Source organism: Epinephelus moara, chromosome 4 (genome assembly GCF_006386435.1).
Source record: "Epinephelus moara isolate mb chromosome 4, YSFRI_EMoa_1.0, whole genome shotgun sequence".
In the NCBI taxonomy this organism is placed as follows: Eukaryota; Metazoa; Chordata; class Actinopteri; order Perciformes; family Serranidae; genus Epinephelus; species Epinephelus moara.
This window is the reverse complement of record NC_065509.1, coordinates 45,443,430-45,462,263: the sequence shown is the minus strand read 5'-3', so window position 1 is coordinate 45,462,263 and position 18,834 is coordinate 45,443,430. Positions and strand designations below refer to the sequence as shown.

At 47.3% G+C, this 18,834-nt stretch overlaps 1 protein-coding gene across 3 annotated transcripts; it reads left to right on the top strand.

Annotated features, from left to right (window-relative positions):
• Positions 1-270: 270 nt before the first annotated feature.
• LOC126388923 (TBC1 domain family member 9B) lies at positions 271-18,828 on the top strand. Of its 3 annotated transcripts, XM_050042312.1 has the most exons (23): positions 271-556; positions 5,376-5,486; positions 5,570-5,688; positions 5,774-6,005; positions 6,982-7,240; positions 7,542-7,749; positions 7,834-8,031; positions 8,199-8,345; positions 8,768-8,918; positions 9,042-9,256; positions 9,368-9,485; positions 11,085-11,287; positions 11,417-11,499; positions 12,615-12,744; positions 13,012-13,110; positions 13,199-13,267; positions 13,568-13,808; positions 13,916-13,981; positions 14,861-14,932; positions 15,362-15,415; positions 16,597-16,641; positions 16,792-16,895; positions 17,208-18,828. In XM_050042312.1, the coding sequence occupies exons 1-23, from the start codon at positions 439-441 to the stop codon at positions 17,811-17,813; spliced, it is 3,648 nt and encodes a 1,215-aa protein (XP_049898269.1). In that variant the 5' UTR covers positions 271-438; the 3' UTR covers positions 17,814-18,828. The 3 variants fall into 3 exon arrangements, with proteins under 3 accessions (XP_049898269.1, XP_049898270.1, XP_049898271.1); XM_050042313.1 differs by lacking the exon at positions 15,362-15,415; XM_050042314.1 differs by lacking the exons at positions 271-556; positions 5,376-5,486; positions 5,570-5,688 and having other exon boundaries at positions 5,942-6,073.
• Positions 18,829-18,834: the final 6 nt, after the last annotated feature.

The window sequence follows — 18,834 nt, the reverse complement described above, 5'->3', positions numbered from 1 at the left end:
TCCAGCCTGTGGGTGCAGTACCAGAGGAGAACAGCAGGAGGCGCAGTAACAGCAGCTGTTTATGGACGTCTCACCGCCATGTTGTTTATTTACATTAGTAAATAACTGTAACATCTGAACTCACTGTTGTTTATTTATTCAAATGTTTGTTTTTTCTCGTTAATGTTTCAGAGTTTGTTTCACACAGTCTGTGGTTTATTCTTTGTCTGTGACGTAATGACGCAGCGTGCGCAGAGGGCGTGCCCTGTGACGCCAAACCCGGAAGTGATGTGAAGTCAGCAGACCAAGTGAAAACAACAACATCAGCTCGGTGTTTGTCTGAATTAGACGGAGCCGCCCGGTGCTAACTAACGGGCCTTTCTCCCGGTGCTAACGGGTCTTTCTCCCGGTGCTAACGGGTCTTTCTACCGGCGGACGGTGAGCAGGCAGCGGGCAGAGATGTGGATCCAGCCGGAGGAGGTGCTGCTGGCCGGGGCGCTGTGGGTGTCTGAGCGGGCCAACCCGTTCTTCATCCTGCAGAGGAGGAGAGGACACGGCCGAGGAGGAGGACTGTCCGGTGAGTCCCTGCTGTGTCTGTGGACACATATATGTCCACAGACATGATGTGTGACTGAGACAGGGGGACATTAAACACGTCACAGTGTCTGAAGACATTCAGCTGCAGACAGCCTGAAGGGTTAAAGTGTTTTATATAAGAACTTTAGTTACTATTATTCAACATAATTCATGAGCTGATCACATGTTACACATGATTCTGTCACATACATGTCACATACATGTGTTGCAGGACATGTATGTGACATGTATGTGACGTGTATGTATGTAGATGGAAAGTAAAGTACAAGTACCTCTCCACAGCCCTGGTCCTGACTAAATGTACTCCGTTACTTTGTGACACTGCTCTATAGACAGTTAATACTAATAATGAGATCATGATTAATCGATCGTTCAGAATTTGATCAAACATGTGAGATGTAATCGATCAATCGATGCAGAGCTGTAACTGCATATATCTGCAGTTTGTTGCTGTGAGATTTGAATAAGGAAGAAAACATTTGTTTCTAATCAATTAATTGATTGTTAATTTTCTCAATAATCGATCTAGGAAAATGCTTTTAATGTGCAGTTTACTAGTGATAATGATAAAATGGTGGTTGTGTCTCCCGTCAGAGTTTTATAGTTTCAGACTCTGCTGACTGACAGTGAACGCAGCACACATACTTGACGTTGTTGTTTTATTAGATTTTGAAAGAGATCCAGAGTCCAGACAGAAACTCAGCCTGAGCTGAAGCTGCACTTCATATGTTCACAGGTGTTTCAGTGGTGCAGAGTTAGGGACTGTTCGTTACTTAAGCACTGGGGAGGGACTTGTATTTTTTATTTTGGCTAAGTGGAGGGGCATACAACTTGTTTTTGTTTTTTCTTTCAAGATTATTTTTTGGACTTTTTGGCTTTTAAAGAGCCGCAGGCTGGACTCAAACCCACGACCACTGAGCAGGGACATTGCCTTTGTACATGGGACACCTGCTCTGCCCACTGAGCTACTGCGCGCCCCCACAAAGTTAAATGGTTATATTTTGTATTTAATTTACCACAGATTTTTAATGAAAACATGCCTGACACAATTTATCAGCCAGAAACTGTAAAAACAGAAATTATTGTTCAGTTTTCAAATTTCTGACGGTCCTTGGGCACATCACGTGTGACAAACGCTTCTGCCAGAAACAAACCAAAAACAAATCTCAGCTTAAAATAGTGATATTCCATCAAAACCACTTTAGTTTATCTCTCACAACACATTTGCATGAACTACTGTGTGTGTGCACTAAAGAGTGAAAAACTGAAGCTTTGTGGCGCCCAGTAAATCAGCTGGTACAAAGGCTGTGACCCTGCCACGGCGTCTGCGGACTCTGTTTCAGCCCCACCCCTTTGCTGCATGTTGCCCCCCCACCCCACCTTCTTCACGCCTAAACTGGTTTAAAAATCTAATAACTGATTTATGGTGGAGGGGGGGTCATGGATTTTTCTCCAGTCACTCAGGGGGGGCTCACACCCAGCCACCCCCCTCCTCTGATAAATAAAGAACAGTCCCTTAATTATTCTCTTCTACGTGACGTCACTCTGAGCTCAGAGTCTGTGGGTTTTACACTCCACATTACTGCGTCCTCACAGCATATAGTAACAGGTCAGAGGTCACAGGTCATAGTAACAGGTCACAGGTCACAGGTGTCTCAGAGATGACTTGATGCCTCCACTCCACCAGCGGCTCTGACAGTGGAGCTGAATCATGATTCATCATGACTCAAACTTCCCTGCACAGGAAACCACAAACTGTGTGTTACTGATGAGGAAGTGACATCATCAGCAGTCAGCTGACATTATTCACGATGGCTTTGACCCTCGACAGAGGACAGTCTGCACGGCCTCTTCATGCAGCTGATGTTCCTGAAGGACTAAGGGAAGGATTTTCTCTACTGAACAAATCAGTGGACTTACATTTGTGTCTTCCCTTTCTCTTCTTCCAACCATTAACACTACATGCCACATTCACAGAGTCGAGGAGGCTACCATACAAGGTGCCACACTGATGGAACAGCCATCAGGAGCAGGGTTCAGCATTTTGCGGACTGGAGTCTCAAACCACCGATCTTCTGATCTGTGGACGAGCCACTCTAGCTCCTGAGCCAAACTCCACAGCGATGGGCTCTTGTGGGGAGGGTTAATGTCCATTTCGCATCATCCTTCAGCAGTGTATAATGTGTGATCCAGTTGCTTTGGAGCTTCTGCTAGCTCTGGGTTTGCTCCAACAGCGTTGCTTTGATGGGTCCCCTCCAACAGATGAACCTGTGCAAGGCGTTCATGCAGGAGTCAGTATCCACATTCCCACACATTAATTTATTTGTGGCGGCCCGACATGATTAAAACATCTACCGCCATGTTTAGAATTTCTTTTTTTTTGGAGACAGGCCGTTCATTAGGAGCGCTGCTGGAATATAAATACTGGTCATTGCACTACAATCTTGGAGCACAGAGCGACTCTGGGTGCAGACGCGCAGCAGAACTCCAGGCACAGTCAAAGTAAAACATAAGTGTTCATTGTGCTGGGTCTGAGAGTTTGCTTTCACTCGTAAACAGCTGTCTCTGTCATCTATTGATCTGACCTGATCAGATCAACCAATCAATTATCCACCCCACGACTCAAAACTCCACAAACTGCTGCTGAGGACAAAAATGAACTCATGAGGAGTTCAGTCAGCTCTGTGTTAATGGACCTGCAGAAAACACAGATGATACACAAGGACACACAGGTAAGAACCAAACAGAAGGTTGGCGAAATCCCGTCAGCTACCGCTGCATTAAGATTAGAATTCTGTGGGGAACACTGTGTCCAGATAACTTGTGACTTCTTGGTGGACAGCACAAGTCATGAGGCAAGTGGAAACAACTCTGTAGTGTTTCACCTGAGACCTGCCACTCTTTACCTCGACTGGACTGAAGTAATCCACTCTCACCTGAGCAAATGCGGTTCATCAGGAGATGTGTGGTCCCATGGTAAACCAGCCATTTTCTGTTCTACAGCTCCGGCTTGTAAGTGCCAACAGAAGAGACAGCTTTTGATTACCTTAGTGGTCATAGAGTTGGTACGTGACATCCAAAACTTCTGACAGACTCTGGAGAACATTTCTTGCAGGATCAATGCAGAAGTATGAGATTGTTTGGGTAGGATGATCGTTTTTTTAGTTCCCATCAGCACAGCCGTCTTGTTCAGTCAATCTCATGAATGTAGCTGTTGGTCTACAGGGCTTTCCTTGTTTCAACAGGTCTATCCGCTGCTTGAAGAGTTGTTACTGAGTGGTTTTCTCCACTTCAAGCAAGTCACTGTCAAACCTGAAGTTGGTTTCTGCTCCATTTCTTGGTTGTTTGGTGACTTGGCTGAAGTCTGTTTTGGGCTGGGGGTCAGACTTAAATATCATGATCCTTTTTGTTCCTCTGAAAGTTCCCTGAACTACCCTGAGTCTGGTTCATAATGTGTAGTACTCAATGAACAGGCTAGTCGGGCTCTCTTCTGCCGAACTCAAACTGTTCCGGCTGACTTCCTTCTTTGCATCAGAATCGTCAGGAGAGATGGACTCAAGATGTTCAGGAAACTATTGCCATTCAGTCTCTGGTTCAGCCAGAAGTTCTGGTCCTTGAAACCATCATGCTGACCTGAAGAAGGCATCGGCATACGACCCTCGTGACTCCATGTTGGCTGGATTTTCTTTTAAGCCGATGAACCTCCGTTGGTAGTCCTGCAATAACTCATGCATCAAAGTAGTCCTGTTAGCTACGTTGATGTTTAATCTTCTTGTCTTGTTTCTAATATATTTAGGCACAGACTTGCTGTCTGTCCAAAAAACTGAAAGTTCCAGTTTAGCTTCAAGTTCCTCAACTACATCTATTTTGGCTGCAAGAGTCATTGTGGCAACCTCTAACCTTGAAATGGTTGTCTGTTTCAGTTGTGTTACCCTGAATTTCCCCAGCATGAATGCAATATGAACTTTTACAGCCGTGTTGGTTAATCTTTGGTATCTCACACTGCTGTAGCCTCATTCACTGGCATCACAGAAGTGATGCAGTTGGGCAGTCTTGACTTGGAATGAAGACATTTGCTTCACATCAGAGATCCATTTCTGCCATGCTGTGATGTACACCTCTGGAATGACATCATCCCATCCACTCTTTGCTTTGGGCAGGTCTTGGAGGATCTGCTTGGCCTTCTGGGTGAATGGAGTCTGGAATCCTGAGGGGTCATCGACAGAGCTGACAACAGATTGAATAACTCGCCTTTTGAAGGGTTTGTCTTTGAGAGCAGCTCTGACAGTGAATGTGTTTTGGTGTTCCATTGGACTCTGAGCACTGTTTCCAGAGGAAGCCTCTCTTGGTCCAGGCCCGCTTCTTTGATCTGTTTTGCCTTTTGTTCATCAGGAGTAGAAGCAGGTACAGTTCATCTGTTGCTGATCCATTTAGTTAGCTTGAGAAGTCTCAGAGGTTTTCACAGAGGGTAATGACCTGTTCTTCTGTAGCAGCTGAGATGTAAAATGAGAACCAGTGTCTGATCCATCAGAATTGTATGCCTTCAAGCTTATCAGTTCATTTTATCTGTGTCGGTTTGTTTTTTTCTGACAGTTGCACATTGCAAAACAATAATGTGAAAGTCATGGCACAAGAAATGTTGTAAAGCATGGCCTTATTTTATGAAGAAAGAAACAACAGTGCTGCTTGTAATGTCTGTAAAATTATGATTTAAAGTAACAGTGATGTCACCTATTGGTTTGTGGACTCCTGTTTTAAAGCCTCCTGGTTTACCTCTTTACCTGTCTCTGTGTGTGCAGGTCTCCTGGTTGGGACTCTGGATGTGGTTCTGGACTCCAGTGCCAGAGTGGCTCCCTACAGGATCCTGCTTCAGACCGCCGACTCTCAGATCTACTGGAACATCGCCTGTGGTGCGTCAGCTGGACTAGTAGCTCTGAGATTGGCTGAGGTTTTTTGTTGTTGTTGTTTGTTGACCGTCAGCTGTGTCTTGCAGGCTCGTCCAGGAAGGAGATCACAGAACACTGGGATTGGCTAGAGTCCAACCTGCTGCAGACCATCTCCATCTTCGACAACGATGAAGACGTCACCACCTTTGTCAAAGGAAAGATCTGTGTATGTCCCTTCCTGTTTTACCTTCTCAGGTCTTTTCTCTTCTCTTGTGGGTGATCCTGTTAGTGAATAATGTCACTTCCTGCAGGGCATCATCGCAGAGGAGAACCGGCTGAAGCAGGGGGAGGAGCAGGAGGAGGATTGTGGGAAGTTTCGGGAGGCGGAACTGAAGATGAGGAAGCTATTTGGGATGCCTGACGAGGAGAAGCTGGTGAATTATTACTCCTGCAGCTACTGGAAGGGTCGAGTGCCGCGACAGGGCTGGCTCTACCTGTCCGTCAACCACCTGTGCTTCTACTCCTTTCTGCTGGGCAAAGAGGGTACGACCGGCCAATCAGAGGACAGAGTTTGATAATGTCATTTATACAGTCTGTGCAAGAGAAAACAGGTGACACTTTATGTTCTGTTTTAAAATGGAAAACCTGTCATCTCTTTTAAAGAGTAATATAATGTCCTGTTTTAGTTTGAATGCACTTACCAAGGTGTTCTTCTGTTGCTACAAGGGATAACAAGTTAAAGTTACCAGAGGGTACTTAACTCTTACCTAAAGATACTTCTGTAGTTACCTGAAAGTACTCTGTAGGTGCCAGGTGGTGCTTCTGTAGTTGCCGGGGTGTACTTCTGTAATTAACTGATGGTACTTCTGTAGTTTCCAGGGGTTACCTCTGTGGTTAGGTGAAGGTACTTCGGCTGTTGCCAAGACTTTAGACTCACTAAGAACTTTATTGTCAATCTGTCCATGTACAAGTACACAGTAGACATTTTGTTTCTTGGGGGCTCGATGTTGCTACATTTAACATTTTAGCTTATAAAACAAGACAGCCAACATGAGGTGCAAAACCATTAGCTGGTAGGTGTTTGGGGAGAAAAGCTGTTCCAGCATCTGGCAATGGCAGCCCAGATACTCCAGTACCTTCTGCCAGACAGCATGAGGGTGAGCAATCCATGGAAAAAGTTGAAGATTCTTCAACAATGGCAGGTGCACAGTGGGTGCAATGTTTTTTTGAGAGGTCCATGATGAACCTCAGGGGATATTTGGGGTAGTTGCAGGAGGTACCTCTGTACTTACTCTAAGATACTTCTGCAGTAACCTGAGCCAAAGTCAATGATAAAGTCATTTTACATATAATTAACCAACTAAAGAAACTAATTTTAGTATTAAGTTACTGTTTAATAATGCTTTAGTACAAAGCAATCTGTCATAATCTCAATGTGCCATTTTTTTAATGTTTCAATATTATATTCATATATTTTCACGACCTTGATCTCCTCTGTTGATTATTCAACCCCCCTCAGTGACCCTGGTGGTGCAGTGGACGGAGGTGACCCAGCTGGAGAAGAACGCCACCCTGGTGTTTCCAGAGAGTGTTCGTGTCAGCACGCGTCACACTGAACATTTCTTTTCCATGTTCCTTAACATCAACGACACCTTCAAGCTGATGGAGCAGCTCGCCAACATCGCCATGCGGCAGCTCCTCGACAACGAGGCGTTTACTGCCGACTGCTCGCTGCCCAAACCCTGCAAGACACTCAAGAACGTCTCTGCACTCAAGAGGTCTCACTCTGTTCAGTAACTGTACTGTACTGATATCACCCTTACAGTGTTTTATCTAATCAGACTGACGTGGAAATTACTGACTGTTGCTGATTGTGACGTCAAATATCCAGAACAATACCAAGTGGGCGTACAGTACGTGTGTGCAACACAGAGTGCAGTTTGTAATATTATAACAGATGAATCGTTATATTTTATATGTCAACAGTGATGGTGTTTATGTTGCAGCCTCCATTTTGAGCAGCTGAACCATCGTACTAACACTAACTGAACTATCAAACTGTCCGTGTTGTGGCTGCAGGGATTTGGACGCACGGGCGAAGAACGAGCGGTACCGGACGATGTTTCGACTGACGCAGGACGAGCGTCTGGACGGACACACAGACTGCACGCTGTGGACGCCATTTGCTAAGATGCACGTGGTCGGACAGCTGTTCATCTCCAACAACTACATCTGTTTTAACAGCAGAGAAGAAGACTTGTGTCAGCTCATCATCCCACTCAGAGAGGTGAAGAAGAAATGTAAACCATGATTGTATTTGTTATCATGCTCCTTGCACAGTGATTTTTACCCATCATCCTCTGCTCCTCAGGTGTCCATTGTAGAAAAGGCGGACAGCAGCAGCGTCCTGCCTTGTCCTGTCTCCATCAGCACCAAGAACAAGATGAACTTCCTGTTCGCCAACCTCAAAGACAGAGACTTCCTGGTCCAACGCATCTCCGACTTTCTGCAGCGAACGCCCGACAGCTCATGGGGTGACACCAGCCCGCTATCTCTGATTGGTCATTCGGTACGTGTAACACTTGTCAGCCAATCAGCAGATCATGTTTCACAGTGACGAGTCCAGTTCAGCTGCTGAGTGCCAGCTGCTTTCAGACGTTAGCAGACAGGAAGAAAAATCCTCAAATTGATGTAGTTTCAGTTTTATTGTGGTGATGTGTTTTTTTGTGTTATTAGGCGTCCTCCAGCGCCCCCGCGTCCTTGTCTGCAGGGTCTGAGTCCGTCCACAGGGGGCGTCATTACCACTCTGGTCTGCCCACAGCTAGCCAAGGTCTGCTGCAGCTCTACCACCGAGACACTCCGGAGGACCTGGGACCCAAAGCTGTGAGTTCAAGTCCCATCACGTCTATGTACTGAGTTGGACTGGTACTGTTAGATACTGAGGACTGACACGCTGTCAGATATCAGGGAGTATCATGGGGCACTGAGACAGTCTGGAAGACCTGAGACCCAGTGCAATGAGTCCTGACATGACACAGCTGAATTTGACAAAGACTAACACTGATAGATAATGAGGACTACCAGTACTGTTGGAAACTGAGGAGTACCATCAGAGACCCAGGACCGTTAGATATCGAGGAGGACCAGCAGACACTGATTAGTTAGTTAAGGTGTTTGACCATCGATTCAGACTGATCTGCTGAAGTATAAGAGAAAGCTATAGTTCAGTGTTCCTGTGTCAAACTGGAATTAAATCCTCTCCCACCTCCTATCCTTCCCTCCTCTCTGACCTACCACCCCTGTAGATGAAGGAGAAGATGAAGGAGGAGGCGTGGAACATCCATTTCTCAGAGTTCGGCCGAGGTGTCTGCATGTACCGAACCTCCAGAACCAGGGAGCTCGTCCTCAACGGGATCCCAGAGCGCCTGAGAGGAGAGCTGTGGTTACTGTTTTCTGGTCAGTGTTAGTTCATTCACTCATCCATTCATTCATTCATTCATAGGAGAGGGGCTTTAGCATTCATTCATACCACAGATAAACTGAGTTGTTATGTGTTCACCTGCCCACCTCTCCGTCCAGGAGCTCAGAACGAGATGGCGACCCACCCTGGTTACTATGGTGACCTGGTGGAGCAGGCCATGGGGCTGTGTTCATTGGCGACAGAGGAGATCGAGCGTGACCTTCACCGTTCGATGCCCGAGCACCGAGCCTTCCAAAATGAGATGGGTATCGCTGCACTGCGTCGCGTTCTCACTGCCTACGCCCACCGAAACCCCGGGATCGGATACTGTCAGGTACAAAATATAATATTCAAGATTAAACACTGAATATAGAATATAATATAATCCAGCATCACTTATTCCAAATAGAAACTGACTCATCCTCTCTCCTTGTTCCTCCTCCAGGCGATGAACATCGTCACCTCTGTCCTGCTGCTCTACTGTCCAGAGGAAGAAGCCTTCTGGCTGTTGGTGGCGCTGTGTGAGCGGATGCTGCCCGACTACTACAACACCAGAGTCGTAGGTCAGTAACAATTCCAGAGTCGTAGGTCAGTAACAACACCAGAGTCGTAGCTCAGTAACAACACCAGAGTCGTAGGTCAGTAACAACACCAGAGTTGTAACAACTCCAGAGTCGTAGGTCAGTAACAACACCAGAGTCATAGGTCAGTAACAACTCCAGAGTCGTAGGTCAGTAACAACACCAGAGTCGTAGCTCAGTAACAACTCCAGAGTCGTAGCTCAGTAACAACACCAGAGTCGTAGCTCAGTAACAACACCAGAGTCGTAGCTCAGTAACAACTCCAGAGTCGTAGCTCAGTAACAACACCAGAGTCGTAGCTCAGTAACAACACCAGAGTCGTAGCTCAGTAACAACTCCAGAGTCGTAGCTCAGTAACAACACCAGAGTCGTAGCTCAGTAACAACACCAGAGTCGTAGCTCAGTAACAACTCCAGAGTCGTAGCTCAGTAACAACACCAGAGTCGTAGCTCAGTAACAACACCAGAGTCGTAGCTCAGTAACAACTCCAGAGTCGTAGCTCAGTAACAACACCAGAGTCGTAGCTCAGTAACAACACCAGAGTCGTAGCTCAGTAACAACTCCAGAGTCGTAGCTCAGTAACAACACCAGAGTCGTAGCTCAGTAACAACACCAGAGTCGTAGCTCAGTAACAACTCCAGAGTCGTAGCTCAGTAACAACACCAGAGTCGTAGCTCAGTAACAACACCAGAGTCGTAGCTCAGTAACAACTCCAGAGTCGTAGCTCAGTAACAACACCAGAGTCGTAGCTCAGTAACAACACCAGAGTCGTAGCTCAGTAACAACTCCAGAGTCGTAGCTCAGTAACAACACCAGAGTCGTAGCTCAGTAACAACACCAGAGTCGTAGCTCAGTAACAACTCCAGAGTCGTAGCTCAGTAACAACACCAGAGTCGTAGCTCAGTAACAACACCAGAGTCGTAGCTCAGTAACAACTCCAGAGTCGTAGCTCAGTAACAACACCAGAGTCGTAGCTCAGTAACAACACCAGAGTCGTAGCTCAGTAACAACTCCAGAGTCGTAGCTCAGTAACAACACCAGAGTCGTAGCTCAGTAACAACACCAGAGTCGTAGCTCAGTAACAACTCCAGAGTCGTAGCTCAGTAACAACACCAGAGTCGTAGCTCAGTAACAACACCAGAGTCGTAGCTCAGTAACAACTCCAGAGTCGTAGCTCAGTAACAACACCAGAGTCGTAGCTCAGTAACAACACCAGAGTCGTAGCTCAGTAACAACTCCAGAGTCGTAGCTCAGTAACAACACCAGAGTCGTAGCTCAGTAACAACACCAGAGTCGTAGCTCAGTAACAACTCCAGAGTCGTAGCTCAGTAACAGCTCCAGAGTCGTAGGTCAGTAACAACACCAGAGTCGTAGCTCAGTAACAACACCAGAGTCGTAGGTCAGTAACAACTCCAGAGTCGTAGCTCAGTAACAACTACAGAGTCGTAGCTCAGTAACAACACCAGAGTCGTAGGTCAGTAACAACTCCAGAGTCGTAGGTCAGTAACAGCTCCAGAGTCGTAGCTCAGTAAGCCACAGGGGGCGCTGTATCCTGGTCTGAAGTGGTCTCTGTCCCTGTAGGTGCTCTGGTGGATCAGGGGGTGTTTGAGGAGCTGACCCGAGCCTTCCTCCCGCTGCTGTACGAACACATGCAGGAACTGGGCGTCATCTCCACCATCAGCCTGTCCTGGTTCCTCACACTCTTCCTGTCTGTGATGCCCTTCGACAGCGCCGTCCTATTGGTTGACTGCTTCTTCTACGAGGGCATAAAGGTCATCTTCCAGGTCAGAGACATGACACTTGAGTGTTTTCTAACTTTTGTTTGATTTGTCGACTACTTCTGTGAGGATCGTCTTTCAGGGTTGTCTTCCTGTCACTACACACTCCTGTGTAACTGTCCTGTCTGCCTGCAGGTGGCGCTGGCTGTGCTTCATGACAACATGAACGCCCTGCTGTCCTGCAGTGACGAGGGAGAAGCCATGACCATCCTGGGCAGGTACGAGTCAGACTGGAACATGAATAAGTAGAATCTAACTATAAAACAAGGAATCTGTCTGTGTGTCCTTTACATCTTGAGAACTGCTTCCCCAACCTCCTTCACACCTGGGGTTGTTCCTGAGGACAGGTGGTGTCGAATTTGGTACATTTTGCACATGAAACATGTTCAGTGTTAATGAACTTTGAATAAACACGTGAACAGAGCTCTGTGACTTTGGCTGCACCCTGAGATAAACAAAGTTCAGCATATGGAACGCAGCAACATGTACCTCATTTCATGTGACAAAGAAACAACCAGTCACAGCCGGCACATATCTTTCCTTTCTTCCATAAATATGAGTCTGATGGGCGGCACGGTGGAGCAGTGGTTAGCAGTGTCACTCTGAGGTCGGGGGCACAACATGTGCATGTTTACCCTGTGTCAGCGTGGGTTTCCTCCAGGTGCTCCGCCTCTCACCCACGGTCAGCTGGCATAGGCTCCACCCCCCTGGAGAGTTTGATCATTTTAGTGTTGAGCTACCCAGAGTTCTATCTCTGTCACATGGACAAAATTTTAGGCCCAATACTCGTGGATGGATTACTGAACAAGCCTACTGGACACAGGCCCCGGGGCCCAAAGGGTCATATTTTTCGTACATAAACATGATAATAAATTCAACAATTCATTAATGGATAGCCCCTTGAGATGATTTTCTTTTTTTTTTTAAAGATCATTTTTTGGGCATTTTTAGCCTTTAATGGACAGGACAGACAAGTGTGAAAGGGAGAGAGAGAGAGAGAGAGAGAGGGAGTGACATGCAGCAAAGGGCCACAGGCTAGAGTCAAACCTGGGCCGCTGCGGCAACAGCAGATGCACATGGGGCACCTGCTTTATCCACTAAGCCACCGACGAAATCTGTAGCAACAGATCCAGGTGTGCGTCAGGACCGAAGCAAGCTCAGTGTTTGAGTGTGGAATTGTTTGTATGAGCGGTTCTCCAGAGAGCTGCAGGCAGCAGCACCACAGATATCAGCCCGCTCCCATCAGGCGTGTTTTCAACAGGCACTGCACGAGTATACACGAGTCTGAGTACATATGAAGTGTGTATGTGTGTGTTTGTGTGTGTTTGTGCAGGTACCTGGATAATGTTGTGAATAAACAGACTGTGGCTCCGCCCATCCCTCACCTGCACGCCTTGCTGACCAGCGGAGATGATCCTCCACCTGAGATCGACATCTTCGACCTCATCAAGGCGTCCTACGAGGTCAGATTGACTTAGTGACGTCTTGATGTCATCACGCTGATCACTCTCACCCTGTCCGTCATTACTGTGTGTGCTGCTCCCCCTGCAGGTTACATCACAACACTGAGACGTTTATTTACACCAGGGGCTCTGTCTAACTCCTGGAGCAGCAATGTCTCGTCTAACTCCTATCGATGCAGCCTCTCCATCTAATTCTTGCAGCAGGGTCTCTGTCTAATTCCTGGATGTTATTTTTGAGTTAATCCCAGTTTCTTCTTCTCTGAGCAGAAGTTCGGCAGCCTGCGCTCTGATGTCATCGAGCAGATGAGGTTCAAGCAGAGGTTAAAGGTCATTCAGTCGCTGGAAGACACGGCCAAGAGGAGCGTGGTGGGTAGTGGTAGCGTGCTGCGTGCTAAATGTGAACATGCTAATGTATACAGTGTTTGCAGGTGTGTGTGTTTGTTTCTGTACGCAGGTGAGAGCGATGATGACGGAGTCGGCCTTCAGTATCGAGGAGCTGGAAGAGCTGTACTGTCTCTTTAAGGTCAGAACAAAGTCTGGTTTAACGTGTTCAAGAGTTCAGATGATTTAAAACATCATGATGTTTCAGTGTTCACAGGGAACTTTGTTTACATCTCTTAGATTATGGCCTCAGCCTTCACACCTGTCACCTGTACTTTTAAATACTGTATAAGTGTCTTATTTCAGCCCTCAGTTCTGCCTGCAGGCTCCTCTTGTAGCTGCCTCAGTCACAGTGTCAGGGCACCCTGTATGTAGCCTGTAAGTCTGTTGTCTCAGAGTTTAACTCCTCCCCCTCTCTGTCTGCGTCTCTGACCTCCTTCAGTCCAAACACATGACGAGCTGTTACTGGGGCTCCAGCAGCACTGCGGCCGAGCGTCATGACCCCAGCCTGCCGTACCTGGAGCAGTACCGCATCGACCCGGTTCAGTTCATCCAGCTGTTCACCGCACTCGCTCCCTGGATCTGTGGAGGCCACACCCCCACGCTGTCAGCCCGCCTCTTCAGACTCCTGGACCAGAACCAGGACGGACTGGTCAACTTCAAAGAGTTCATCACCGGACTGAGTGAGTCCAGAACCAGGACGTTTAACGCCGTCCTCAGAGGAGTTTGTGTCTGCTGATGTTTAGATCTGTAGATTCTGTAGTTTCAGAGTTTGTTTGTGTGTCTGCAGGTGGGATGTATCACGGAGACATGACGGAGAAACTCAAACTGCTGTACAAGCTCCACCTCCCTCCAGGTAACAGACACACAGCTCTCTGCACACCTGTCAGAAACAACTGATCATCTATATGAATTATTATATTCAGGGGTTTAAACCCTGAAGGAGCAGAACCCGGTAAGTTTGTGCTGGTTTATTTTTATTCCTCGTCCTGTGTTGTGGCTCAGCTTCCTGAGCTGGAAGAGTTAGAAACATAAAACTTGACCCAATAACTAATAAACATGAACCCTGTCAGGCTGGGCTCTGAACTCTGTACCTTTAAGGGAACCAACCGAATGCCGTCAGCACCACCAGGTACTGATTCACATTAACGGCAGGTGAAGACGAGAGGTGGAAGTGCCTGAAGCCTGGAAGGTGTGACGGAGCTCTGAGGCTGCTCCGTCAGGTTCCCAGAGTCATTGTTGTAAGAGGGCCCCCACACATCAGTGGCCCCGGAGCCCTGTTTGCATTTACGCCTCTGAATCACACCAACTTTTTTTCAATAAAGATGCACAGACCCCACACACCCAGGAACGAACAGAGAAGGCCAGACCAGCCAATGGAAATCCAACAGACAAGAACACAAAAGGAAATAAATATATAAATAGAGAAGTTAAAGAAGAAATAAACAAAAATATAAAATTAAAGATAAAAATGAAAAAGAATTAAAAAAAAGAAATATGCATAAAACATGACGACAAATGAATTGAAAATAAAAAGAGTTTAAACTTTCTGATAAATATTGTTTCTCTGATTGTCGTTAAATTGTCACATTTTAATGAGGACGTCGACCTGGACGGACGAAAGATTAAATAATCTGAGGAGTTTTCTAACTTCTGAGCTGCAGACACAACTTCCGCTCATCCTCCCTCTGTGTAGCCTTTGTTTATTTGTCTGTGTGTTTGTTTGTTTATGCAGCTCTGTGTCCTGAGGAGGCGGAGTCAGCTCTGGAGGCAACACAGTTCTTCACTGAGGACGTCCTACCACCAGGTAGACACACAGATAAGGACTGTGAGCTACGGCCACACAGCAGCATGCGTACGACTCATACTACAGCTGGACGCTGTCCCTGTCTCCACACTGATGATTTATGTATTCAGGACATCAACACAGGTTCACACAGAGACATTCAGAGGACCTGATAACACAGACGTGCTGTAACTGATGAACTCAGCAGAACAAACTGACTCCACAAATAATTAACTCAACACACACTTTATATCACATCATCTTAAATCAGTGAAAAAATCTCATCAACCTGTTTGATTGATATAAAAAATCTTCTTATTAACAAATCTGGATGTTTCCTCTGTCACTCACACACTGCCTCGTCTCTCTTCTTCTTCTTTGTCTTCTTCTCCTTACTCTTCCTCCTCTCCCTCGTCGTCGTCGTCATCGTCGTGTCCTCGCTCCTCTCAGAATCTTCCTTCCCTTCTGATCTGGACATTTTGGGGCAGCAGGAAGTGACATCAGGTTTGTGTCTGTTGCTCTGCTGTCGTACATGTTGCTCCTCTGGCCCCGCCCACAGCCAATGATGTCTCAGCAGGTGTTCCTCACCTGGACTCACAAACCCATCAGTCTGTTTGTCGTCACTATGGCAACACACGCTGTAACACAAAGTCAAACAGTAACAGGAGCTGAAGGAGTCCTCACAGGCTGGATGGCCCAGCAGGAGGAGAGGGAGATGGTTATTGGCTACTTTGCTTGAAGGTGAACTCCAGTGATTCTCCTCAGCGTGTCTCCAGGTGTCCCCAGGTGTCCCCAGGTGTCTCCAGGTGTCTCCAGGTGTCCCCAGGTGTCCCCAGGTGTCTCCAGGTGTCCCCAGGTGTCTCCAGGTGTCCCCAGGTGTCTCCAGGTGTCTCCAGAGGACGACAAGTTTGAACAGTAGAATAATCTGGAGGTGTGGAGTGAGACAGAAGTGAGACCTCTGCTGCTGGAAACATGAGCTACAAACAGAGTAACACACCCAGCTGTCAGAGGCAGAGGAGCATTGTGGGTAACGCTGACACCAGAGTTCTCAGAGTGAAGATAAATCTGCGGAGGAGTCCTTTAACCTGTTGCCACGGCGACCTGAACACTGACAAACAGTAAAACATGAATGGATGGTGATTTCTGAACAGTCCGTCCTGCTCACATGAACATGTCTCAGTATCTGATCAGACGACCTGACTGATGTTTGGTCGTCTTTAGTCTCCGTGTGTAACCTGTGACATCACTGATGGGGGCGTGGTCAGATGATCAGAGCAGGAACAATCTTTCACTTCAACTAACAAACAGTTTCTTACTTTTCATTCTGAAGGCCTTCACACAGTGGGAGGGTTTCTGCGATTCATTATCCCATCAATATGTTTATGTTTTTCAATATCACGCTGCCAGAAGACGGCGTTCATCATGTCACAGCATCACCACAGTTGTGAAGCTGTTACAGCTGTCTGCGTTTGCATCGCTGCTGGTTTAAATGGTTTAAATGGTTTAAATGGTTTTGATGCAAAATATTCACTGGTGAGTATTTGGCATTTTCGTGCCGTTGTTCATTTCCCTGTCACTGTTTAAAGGCCTTAAATCTCTCAATTAATGTTTTTTACAACCTCATCGTCATGGTTACTTCTTCAGTCCTTTTTTTGTGATGATGATGATTTCCTGTCTGTGTGCAGGTGAGGAGGGGAAGGATGGAGGCGGAGACAGCGAGGAGAAGAAAGGTAAACGCTCCAACTGGAGTTCAGTTACAAACTTTAAAGGCCGTTTTCACAAAAATGTGTTTTTCTATTTCGTCTTCTAAGTTCAATACAAAAAGTCAGACTCTTGTGTAACCTCTGACCTGTGACCTTTGACCTCTGACCTGTGCTCAGCCTCAGAGGAGAAGGTGAAGGACTACAGGTACTATCTGAGGATGTGGGCCAAAGAGAAGGAACCTAAGAGAGAGACCATCAAAGACCTGCCCAGGATGAACCAGGTCTGTCTGTATTAACCTACCTGTCTGTCTGTCTGTCTGTCTGTCTGTCTGTCTGTCTGTATTAACCTGTCTGTCTGTCTGTATTAACCTGTCTGTCTGTCTGTCTTAACCTGTCTGTCTGTCTGTATTAACCTGTCTGTCTGTCTGTCTGTCTGTATTAACCTGTCTGTCTGTCTGTCTGTCTGTCTGTATTAACCTGTCTGTCTGTCTGTCTGTCTGTCTGTCTGTGTTGACCTGTCTGTCTGTCTGTCTGTCTGTATTAACCTGTCTGTGTGTATTGACCTGTCTGTGTGTCCATCTGTCTGTCTGCAGGAGCAGTTCATCGACCTGTGTAAGACTCTGTACAACATGTTCAGCGAGGAGCCTCTGGAGCAGGAGCTCTATCACTCCATCGCCACCGTCGCCAGCCTGCTGCTGCGCATCGGAGAGGTTGGTAAGAAGTTCAACAACGGCAGCAAAAAGACCGACAGTGCTGCTGCTCAGGCTCCGCCCACCCCACAGACCACTCCCACCGAACCTCAGAGTGAGGAGGGGGCCGGCGAGGGGGTGTCAGGAGAGTCTCAGGTGTGCCGCGCTCTGGCCGACGCTCAGCTGGAGCCGGATGAGGAAACCAAAGACGACACGTCGGTGTCGTCGTACTCGGTGGTGAGCTCCGGCTCGCTGCAGTGTGAGGACATCGCTGACGACACTGTGCTGATTGGCAGCGGTGAGCAGAGGCGGGGCAGCGTGCTGGATGTGGATTGGTCGATCACCTTTGAGCAGGTACTGGCGTCGCTGCTGACGGAGCCGCCGCTTGTTGACTACTTCGAAAGGAAGAGGGACATCCAGAGCAAGATGGCCGCCTGTAAGGCCCAGCGGGTGATGGAGCGCCAGACGAGCTCCGCCTCAGACCATGAACTCACTCAGCATTCTGTCTGACTCACCTCCACCTGTACACCTGTCCGTCTGTACACCTGTCCATCTGACAGACACAGAGAGGAAACGTGTCATCATCCTGATTATGTGATGTCACAGACTAACCTGTGATGTCAGAAAACATGTATTCACAGGAAGTCATGTGACTGTACCTTTATTAAAACTCAACGCTTCCTGCAGGTGTTTCACAGTTAAAGTCCTTCAGGGAGGAGATAATGGCGGGCTTTTAATGTGAAGGGATGGAGGAAGTGTTGAGATGTTTTAACAGGAAACAGGAAGCAGATCATTGTAAACAAACAGGTCCTGACAGCTGTGTATCAGCTGCAACAACGTCACAGCGGCCAGTATTGTTTTCACCGCGTAAGTCTGTGTTGTAATGGCAACATGTTCCTGGTGGAACCTGTTGCCATGGAAACAACACAGGAAGTTTGGAGCACTGTGTCAGCTGTCTGTCTGTCTGTCTGTCTGTGGGACAGAGTTTGTCAGTGCGACAGGGTCACAGCTGAGCAAGACGCAGTCCCAAAACTTTACAGGTGATTATTTGAGATCAAAGTGAAGGCCAAGTTCAAAGATGGCTGTGGTCTGAGCGAAGGGAATAGGAAGTAGGGGATAGGAAGTATGGAAGGAGCCACTGTTCCTCCACTTCACCTCATGGATGTATAAAGACACCTGGATACAGCGTTGGAGGCGGGGCCATGTTTATTCCTATGAAAGTAGCTCTGTGGCGCATGAAGCCAGATCTTCTTCATCATTGGGCCACAGAGCAGTGATGCTCAACCTCCGGCCTGTGGGCCAAATTTGGCCTCCGGTCACAGGTGACACATGAGCCCTGTTTCCACCGAGTAGTGCAGTTCATAGTTTCTGTCTCCACAGTGAAAGTTGTGGATGGTCCCAACAGAAGCGTTCCTTAGCGTCCCCATGTTTGGTCCCCCCTCTGTTGGGGTACCTAGCACACAGATCTGGTACTAAAAGGTGGAGCTAGAAACCCTGCAGTCTGATTGGTCAGTAGAGGACGGTCACTCTG

Coding starts and splice junctions, on each gene's coding strand:
- LOC126388923 (XM_050042312.1), top strand. CDS start 439: ATGTGGATCCAGCCGGAGGAGGTGCTGCTGGCCGGGGCGCTGTGGGTG. Junction 557..5,375: donor CCGAGGAGGAGGACTGTCCG/GTGAGTCCCTGC, acceptor CTGTGTGTGCAG/GTCTCCTGGTTGGGACTCTG. Junction 8,346..8,767: donor AGGACCTGGGACCCAAAGCT/GTGAGTTCAAGT, acceptor CCACCCCTGTAG/ATGAAGGAGAAGATGAAGGA.